Genomic DNA, 9,882 nt, shown 5'->3' with positions numbered 1-9,882 from the left:
GGCTTTTTGATTGAAGGATTTCAGGCTTTAGAGTATTTCGCTCATCACAGCGTCCTTAAACCTGAGAAATATGCCTAATAATAAGGCTCCAGGTCCAGATGGATTTCCAGCAAAATTCTGAACACTTCTGCACCATTATTCCACAGAATGTTGCATGAAATCAAGGAAAATACAAATTCAGCCAACATCAGTCTCCTGCTAAAACCATGGAAAGATGATATTTTTCCCACCTTACTAATATTGATCTTAAAATAATCTGTAAAGCTCTCTCAGTAACAGCCAGACCCTTTTGAGGGTTTTCTTGTATGGGGAAACTCACTACAAAAGAGATGATGTCCATGTCTCCTTATGTTGTTTGTTTCATGGATGACTTACCTGCCATTTTCCCAGTTAGACTGTGGAGAATACACATTCAGGCTGGATCTCTGCCATTTTTCTGTTGTCAAATGTGCTGGAGCTGTGTGGAGTTTTGGAAAATGGAAGATTTTTTTCTTTTTTTTTTAAACTTGTTAGCTTAGCACTGAGGACAATGTTGCCCTCTTTGAGGTGCTTGCAAACATGTTCCCTCTCCATGTGTCACTGCACACACAACACAGGACTGTGGACATCGACCTTTCGTCCACTTTCTCCGAGCCAGCTGGAAAACATAATCTTATTTAAATAATAATCTTATAAACTACAAATGTAAATTCACTTTACTTGATCTCATTTTATCATTGCTGACAAAAGGTGTGCTGAATGTCTCGAGTCATTTCCTGTCACCCACATGAATGTCCGTTTAAGAAACAAACCAGGTATTAGTAACAATGATTTGGGCATTAGAGAATTAATCCTCAAATGGTTTCACCAGAATTCTGCTCTCCTACACGTGACATGTGGATTTATTTGTCACGCATGCAAAGGGTGAAGAAAGCTGGTTTGGGTGGATCCAGAAACTTTCTAATGTCAAGCATGTGTGTCACTGTCATAAACTGAGATGCTGAATTGACCCTTGCATATTGTTCATATTTCATGTCTTCACAGTCAGGATCAGCTTTGGCTGTTTATTCACTCATAATAAGGGTTTATACCAAATTTTGAACTATAAACTATTTAAAATGTGTAGCTATCTTATGTGATATTAATAAACATAAGATTAATCCCTAATTAAAGTTTCAGAAAGCAGGCTGCATGAATTTTTAAGTTTTTTATTTTTTTTTACATTATATTCATATTCATATTTCATTTTAGAGAAAAAGAAAACATAGGTTATCAGATTTAAATATAATTTATTAAAAGTGAAGATAGCAAGAGTATTCTTTGGGATGAAATGTTATGAAATGAAATAAAAACATGAGATTTCATAGAATAACTGATAGGTTTGTAGCTTGAACCTATTCGCTGGAACGTTGAAGACAATATAATTACACAGCAAGCAAGACACGAAGTAGGCAAAGTTCTTCATGTTTCTCGTGCACGGGAGAGAACTGGACAAACGCCGTTCCTTCGCTTGACCCCAGTTGCTCTCGTCCGTCCCCCCGTAACACTGCTCTTTTATTGAGGTTACATGAATATGCATAGGTTCATTAACATATGACGTCTACATACACACAAAGAGTACCTTGCCTTTGTGTGTGTGTGTGTGTGTGTGTGTGGGGTCAGAGTGTGACCCCATAAATGACTTCCCTAAACCTGCTGGTCTGGAAATCCAACAGTTCATCAAACCAAAAGGCACTTAGACTAAGACAGATATAGCTACGTTAATCCTACCATAAAACAATACGACAAGGTACGACCTCTCTTATGCTCCCAGAGTGCTCTCTAATGCACACAAAGTTTGCAGACTATCAAGGATCAAACCTCTACCAATCTAAAACTAATTATAAAACTCTAAGTATATATAAGTAGATATTTCTAAGCATAAATGACAATCAACAATACAAAACCTAACAATAACCCCTATAATTTGTATTAGTGCAACATTAATAAGCACTTAAAACACAAAGCCTGCTTAATGCAAACTAGTCTGTGCTTTCACAGCAGTGGTAGGAAACCTTGCAGGTGAGGGACTTGAACATGTGTTTTCCATAACCACTGAAATGGCTGCTTAGATAGCTTTTATACTCCCTTTATACGGGCATTTGAAGTTTATTTTTAACTTCCTTTAAAACACTGATTCTCACAACAGCCTCTCTTAGCTCTCCAGCATTTACGTGGAATCATGTGTTCAAACCAGGGTCGTTTTTAGCCCATTTCAAAATGAATCAAAGCACCCCCAAAGATTTCTTACTTTTTTTATACAATATTTGCTGTTTATGTGACATACTACTAAAAATATAAAAACCATACAGTACCTGGTTGAGATGTAATATTTTAACAACTAAAGTATAGATATGCCCCTCCCCCCTCCAAAAAACGGTTTGTTCCAGCTCATCTCGCCCCTAGTGCCCTTTCTGCTAGAGCGATGTTGGATACCTGCAGTAAAATCAGCGACATTCAACCGTCCTGTTGCTCCCATTGAAATTTTTAGAGCCTATTTAAAATCAAAAACTTAAAATTGTCCGTAGCCTGCTGTTGTTACCACTGTCCTGTTTGAAATGGGATGAGAGAAGCTGCTTATTTTGTCATATGTGCATGTGCCGATATTGAACCCAAGGTACTAACTAGCTAACTGACTGGATACCCATTAACCTTATAAATCCTGTTGTGTGTGTGTACAGAGAGACAGCCAGGTTCATAATTAGGGATGGGTATCGTTTAGGTTTTATCCGATACCGGTGCCAAATCGGTACTTTTGAAACAGTGCCGGTGCTCAAACGGTGCTCAAACCGGTGCTTAAAGAATGGAGAACACAAAATTGGTCCAAAAACCTCTTATGTTCAGCTGTTTTTTTGTAAAAAGATAACAATGTTAGCCTTTTCTGCAGCTATGGGGCATATATGGTATCACTCTTGGCTGGAAGCAGTGCTTAAACAATGGAAAAAACACAAACTTTGTCCAAAAACCTCTCATGTTTAGCTGTTTCCCACTTTTTCTTTGGTCATTTTAGCCTTTTTGGCCAGGGTGAAGGGAGTATCTGCCATCAAACAAGAAGACAGCCGCATGTAGCTATGATGATGTTTGCTAGTTCACCTTACATGCATTAATATAATAACGTGGTTAGCCTACTCAACGTACTGTAGCTGTGGCAAGCACAGCCTCTCCCACTAGAGCGTTCAGCTCCAGTTCTAGTCTTGACAAAAGAAACAGACACACCAGTATTTTGTCTAATGCATTTACCTGCATAATGCCATAGTGTCATAAGAATATTGTTTTCACTTTATATGCATGGATTTGTACAAAAAAAGCTACATGCTTTAATAATGTGTATTTGTAGCTCTTATAGTCCTGCTAAAACTGTTTAAGGGGAAATAGTAAAGCATTTGGTATCGGTTTAATGTCTTGCAGTAAAAAACAGTTTCCCCCTGCTTGTTGGAAAAAAATGTAAATATACACAACTTTGAGGGCGTTGGCTTTCTCAGCAACAACAGAGAGCACAGCCTAAAGCAGGGGTAGGGAACTCGAGAGCCGGTGTCCTGCAGGTTTTAGATGTGTTCTTGATCAAACACAGCTGATTTAAATGGCTAAATTAGCTCCTAAAAATGTCTTGAAGTTCTCCAGAGGCCTGGTAATGAACTAATCGTTTGATTCAGGTGTGGTGACCCAGGGTGAGATCTAAAACCTGCAGGACACCGGCTCTCGAGGATTAACGTTCCCTACCCTGGCCTAAAGGGACTTCACTTCACACTTGGGTGTGTCATCAAAGATGTGTCTGCTGACTCACCCAAAAGCGACAGTTAGAGCCATCTGAGAAAAACCTGCCTTTTTGCATTAATAGAGGAGTGAAGGAACAGACAGGAGACAAATCTCTGGAGTAGACGAGACACATTTGTCATCTATTAGTTTGTTAAACACTAACTGGACTCTCCACACTTGGATACAGGACAAAGTCAGGCTTATTGTTTTCTTCTAAAGATGTGGAAATTTTTAATATTCACCATCTGCCTAACCCAGGTAACTGCTTCTAGTTTGGTTTTATAGCACTCCTGCATCACTAATATGTGTTTCATTTCTGTGACGTCTGTCATTCCTTATTGCCATAGCAAACATTTTAATGCCCAGAAGCATTAAAACATTTAGACATGACAAGTCAGTTTGAAACTCACTTTCACCTCCAGATCCTGTCCTGTGTGGAGTCGTGCTTTCTCCAGAGATCTCTCTACGTAAATTCACCTGGAAGATTTCGACCTGGACACCATGTAGCAAAAAGTGCTGCTCCGCTTACTTGTTTTTTTACATTTCTTTTCCTTGAGAAAGTATGGTAGCCTGACCGTCCTGTGTTTTATGGCTCTTTAACTTTCCTTTCTCACTTTTCAGTTGAAACCGTCGGCTGTGATGCGAAATCAACGCGGTTAACTGTGAAGGACCCGAGTTTCACAATAAAATGTAACGGGGAAGTCGTAGCTTTAACGTCTGTCTTAGTGGGAGAAGGAGGACGGACATTTTCTGTGTGTGCTCAGGACAAGAGTGGACGGGAAAGTAAGATGGAAGTTCACCTTGTCCGCAGTACAATGCCAAAAAGACATGTAAGGCAACTGAATATTGTGAGTCTTTTGTAGAAATCAGAAGGAACTGTGCATCTTTTTTCTAACATGTCCAAACTTGTTGGAATGTCACAGCGACGAGGCCAAGGCTCCCTGAACCGCTCTAAAAGACGGCGTGATTGGAGACGTCCGACATTAAATATATTGGAGAATTATAAAGGGAACTATCCAGAAGAGCTTTCAACGGTGAATTGAATGTATAATTCATATCATTAATGTTTATTGTCAATACATATTGTCCCCCCAACAGATCTGATAATCCGAGCTACAGCATGTCAGAAACCGCGTACACTTTTGATTTCATGACACTGCGAGCTGAAAGAGCACACAGCAGACTGCTTCATGATAAACACGTTATGAATAACACAATCCTTTTTTCTTCTTTTTTTGGTTTTCTCTTCCTTAATATGTATGATCTTATTTGGTTTGCGATGTAGATAGTGATAGACGCTGCAGAATACCGTGATGTGTACTATACTATCGAAGGAGAAGGAGTCGATACGTATCCAACTGGAGTGTTCAGTATGGACACAGACACGGGGGCTCTGTTCTTGCTCAAAGCAGTGGATCGTGAGGAGTTCCCAGAATATGATGTGAGTGTGAAGATGACGCTGGTTTAGAAGATTTGTAAAGAGTTCCAATAATGTTCCACAGTCATTCTTAAGGAGTGATTTATTAATCATTCAAATAGTTAGACAATATTTGATCCTCTACTGAGCATTTTTGTTTATTTATTTTTTCATTCAAACCTGGAACTGGCACAGTTCACATATGGAGTCTTGTTATGTTCCTGACTCTGCTTTCTATATTTGTGTGCATCAAACTAGTCAAATGTTTCTTTCTTCTCTCTATAGTTTGTAGTGCGTGCTTTTGACAAGCATACTAATGTGGAGCTAGAGGAGGAATTGCCCCTGACAGTGATTGTAGATGATGTCAATGACAATGCTCCAGAGTTCGTAGGTCCTTTACAGTTTACAGTTCCTGAGCACTGTAGTGCAGGTGAGAAAGACAACATACAGTAATAGTTGATTCTGTGGTATTTGACTTTCAGTGCAGTTGCTCTAAATGATTATGGGTTACAATACAGGGACTGTGGTGGGAGTGGTGAGTGCAACTGACAGAGACCAAATTGGCACCGACCATGTGAAGATTAAATATACACTCGTATCTGGATCAGACATGTTTACCATTCATCCAGAAACAGGTGTCATCACAACAACAACCAACACCCTAGACAGAGAGGTGAGCACTGCCTCTGCATCAGTGATACCTGTGAACTTTAATTGAAAATAGCATTGAAATCGATGATGCAAGTGCTTTACAACATATTTTTATTATAATACTTTGTAACATTTCTTTTTAAGTTAAAAGACAACCATGTGGTGACTGTAAAAATCCAGGATATGAATGGTGCACCAAATGGTCTGTTTGCCACATCAACAGCAACAATTGCTCTGAGTGATATTAATGACAATCCACCAACCTTCATGAAATCATCTGTAAGTGTTTGAAAAAAAAAATTCTACTTATTTCACCAAAACATTGTTTTGTTTTGTTTTTACCAACATAATTAAACAACAACTTAAGAACACCCCCATGCTTTTTTTTTCTTGTAGTATAATGTCACTGAAAGTGAAAAACGTTTACTTCAAATTCCTGTTCAAGATAAAGATTTGATAAACACATCAAACTGGATGTCAAAGTTTGTCACTACAAAAGGAAATGAAAATGGAAATTTCAGGATAGTTACTGACCCCCAAACAAACGAAGGGCTTTTGTACATCTCAAAGGTGAGACTGGCTTCTTATTCAATTCATTATTATCATTTAGTTACGTTGGTGGAAGCTTTTTGCATGGATCACATCTAATGCAAAGTCAGCCTATATAAAACTGATTTGTATTCATAAACTTCAAAATGTTTTTCTTTTTTCCAGCCATTAGATTATGAGAAGACCAACGATGTCCAGCTTCAGATCACTGCACAAAATGTAGCATCACTGAATGGCAGCAGTGCCACGTGGCAGTCCATCCCTGTGGATGTCAATGTCAAAAGAGGGGATGGGTAAGATGGGGTGTGTCAAATGTTTGCCCTGACACTTGGAAAAATGACTGATACACCTTTTCCTGCAGGTCTGTGTCCTTCGGACTACTGGGAATAATGACTATACTGTGTCCTGTGGTCCTCCTCCTACTGTTCTGTGAGTCTCCGACAATAATTGAGTTGTAAGGGTTAGTTGGGGGTTCTCTTGTAGTTTGCTCATTGCATATTAGGAAGTGAACAATGCTGCATAAAATAGTGTAGGGTATAACACACATAAAAGCACTCTGTGAGCTCTGATTTTGAATATGCCTGCTTTTTGTTGCAGTCCTGGTCCTTGTATTTTTCTGTCTAAAAAAGAGAGAGAAATTGCAGCTTTATGACTCTGGAGACACTGGAGGAATCCCACTCAAATCTAACACGGAGGCCCCAGAGGACAGCATGGTAAGAATAGTAATATGCAACCAATGTCTCCGTTTCCAGTTTTTCACAAGAAAACCATATTTACTTCTTGTCCCAGGTCTTTCTTTATAACTGAGAATCAAATGGCCACTATCTACATCATGCAATGTTGTTTTATTATTACAAACATATTATTTATTTGTTTTTGATACATCCAACAATAATGTCTTGTTGCAGAAGTTTGCATAAAAATTCAAAAATAGGATAGCAGAAGTTTCTTTTTCTGCAGTTAAATAAATGTAAATTTAATGAGTAACAAGTTTGTAAAAGATACTATTTCTCTAACTTGTTGGTGATTTGTTTGCTCGATGTGTAATATATGACAATGAATCATGTCCTGAGCAGCTTTGAAAGTGTTGTATGCTTCCTCCTATTATCCAGGCTTGGGAGTAATAACAGGTTATAATAACAAACTACCTGTGTCTTCCAAATGGGAACAGAAGAGGATGGGCAGCATTTAGGGGACGTGGCTCTGTAGCTGACTCAGAGGTCACGGTCTGAACGCTTGGCTTGATACTGGGGTAACAATGTAAAAACAAAACAATCAAGTGGTGCAGGTTTGTATCTGCTATTGCTCTTTGTTGCTTTATTTCCTTGTTGTTAATGTTGTTGTGTTTTTTGGGGGGTTTTTAAGCAAAAGTGGTTTGCACTAAAAACTATGTAGATACAATATTTTGGAGCTTCGTACCTCTGTAATCAATGTCTAAAAAATTATATCTTTATTTTTGGAGGGTAAATTTTCATTAAAACAAATACACAATGAAACAAAATAACAATTACCTAATATTTCAAAATATGTAATGTAAAATTACACCTTCATAATAATCTATTTTAAGCAGTGTTGATTTACTTCTGCAGAATTTCCTAATGGCGCAGAAATTGTTTGTAACCATGTTTTACTTCAACTCGCTGACTGTGAGACGGGTGCAGTTTGAGCTCACTGTAAGTCAGGTTGTTGAAACATTTCCAACAGTAGTCGTGTTACAATCTGCACGAGGGCAGAACTGGAGCACTAACGTGTTACTGCCTGAAACTAAATACAACTGGCTGCACAGGAAAAACCCATTCAAAAGACAGTGTAATACCCTATATGTATTTTACATTGTTAAGTTGTTATTTGACATTAACATTAAGGGGTTGTGTTTAATTGTTCCTACTGTTGCAGTGATTTTTTTTAACATTTAAAGGAACGTGGTTATAAAACAGCATAATCAGCAAACATACAATAAGCAGACATGCACCCATACAACTAAAAGCAGTAATGTTTGTACTTTTAGTCTTTATTGTTTATTTGTTTAAGTTTTTGTCCAATATCTGTCAATTTGTAATTAAAAAAAACAAAAAATGTCCTTGTGATTTTTCTGGTTGCATTGTATATAAAGGTCAGATCCAAAATGGTTGTTCATTGTGTTCAGGTTTTGTGTGCACTCTAGTGTTTCACAGGGTGGAGCCCACATACACATAATACACTATGTGCAGTGTTCCAAGATCTCAACCCCTTGGCTTATAATTACTTCAGTCCTCTGCAGATCTAATTGGTGCACTGATGTTATTACTGACAAACAGCCCTGACCCACTGAGGTATAGACTCCACTGGACTTCTGAAGGTGTGCTGAGATCTGAGGAATTTAAAGGCCAAGTCAATACCTCAAATTTTTTAGCCTCCTCCTCACACAAACTAATGCACCGTGCATTCTGACACCTTTCTTTCAGAACCAGCATCAACCTTTTTGGTTGTTTGAGCCACAGTCACTTTTCTGTTGGATAGAACCACCTTTAACTCACTGCGTGCATTAGTCGCTGTTTTAACCACTGTTCCTTCCTTGGACCACTGTTGATGCCGACTACTGCAGATGGGAACACCCCACAAGACACCCACATGACTCAGTCATCTAGCCATGACAGTTTGTCCCTAGATCTACACAGTGTTCCAAATTATTATGCAAATTGTGTTTTTCTCTGATTTCCCTAAATATTTGTTGCAAATTACAGTCAGCAAGTGTTTGACTCAAATACACACTGACTCAAACACACACATGTGAGTGTTTGAGTCAGTGTGTGTTTGAGCTCAGTCTGAGCCAAAACCACCCCAGACTCAAACACACACATATATGTGCTTGAGTCTGGGGTGGACCGGCTGGCGGCGTGCCAGCAGCAGAACCAGGCAAGGATGAGGAGAAGGATGAGGCAGAAGCTGCTGCTGAAGCCGAACCAGGCGGGGCTGGAGTTTGTGCAGAGGCCGGGCCAGGCGACGCTGAAGCTGATGCAGCAGGCGATGATGAGAATGATGAAGCTGCTGCTGCGGCAGGCGAGAATGATGAAGCTGCTGCTGCCAGCGAGGGCGAAGACACGGAGGCTGGACCAGGCGAGGGCGAAGACACGGAGGCTGGACCAGGCGAGGGCGAAGACACGGAGGCTGGACCAGGCGAGGGCGAAGACACGGAGGCTGGACCAGGCGAGGGCGAAGACACGGAGGCTGGACCAGGCGAGGGCGAAGACACGGAGGCTGGACCAGGCGAGGCTGTCGCTGCAGGCGGCGGCGTGGAAGCCGGAGACGAAGGCGCTGCAGGTGATGGCGACAGCTGGATGGGCTCCTCGGTCCCCCCAGCAAAAGCAGCAGGCCAAAGCGATTCCTGAGAGCCCTCAGCAGAAGCTGCTGATGATGGCGAAGGCTGGATGGGCCCCTCGGTCCCCCCAGCGAAAACAGGCTCAAAACCAACAGGCATGGGTGCCTCTGGGACACGTGAAACAAAACCAGTA

The 9,882-nt window shown here is 40.2% G+C and overlaps 1 protein-coding gene across 1 annotated transcript; it reads left to right on the top strand.

Moving 5' to 3' along the window:
• Window positions 1-3,822: 3,822 nt before the first annotated feature.
• On the top strand, window positions 3,823-8,177 carry LOC120742617 (desmocollin-3-like). Its single transcript, XM_040046039.1, has 13 exons — window positions 3,823-4,032; window positions 4,197-4,287; window positions 4,396-4,604; window positions 4,698-4,808; window positions 5,060-5,215; window positions 5,477-5,621; window positions 5,710-5,864; window positions 5,987-6,121; window positions 6,239-6,412; window positions 6,557-6,684; window positions 6,753-6,820; window positions 6,989-7,104; window positions 7,504-8,177. The coding sequence occupies exons 1-13, from the start codon at window positions 3,994-3,996 to the stop codon at window positions 7,513-7,515; spliced, it is 1,539 nt and encodes a 512-aa protein (XP_039901973.1). The 5' UTR covers window positions 3,823-3,993; the 3' UTR covers window positions 7,516-8,177.
• Window positions 8,178-9,882: the final 1,705 nt, after the last annotated feature.

The sequence above is a fragment of the Simochromis diagramma genome, unplaced genomic scaffold, assembly GCF_900408965.1.
Source record: "Simochromis diagramma unplaced genomic scaffold, fSimDia1.1 OVJJ01000660.1, whole genome shotgun sequence".
Classification (NCBI taxonomy): Eukaryota; Metazoa; Chordata; class Actinopteri; order Cichliformes; family Cichlidae; genus Simochromis; species Simochromis diagramma.
Note: the sequence above shows the minus strand (reverse complement) of the source record. Positions and strands in the feature narration are given on the sequence as shown.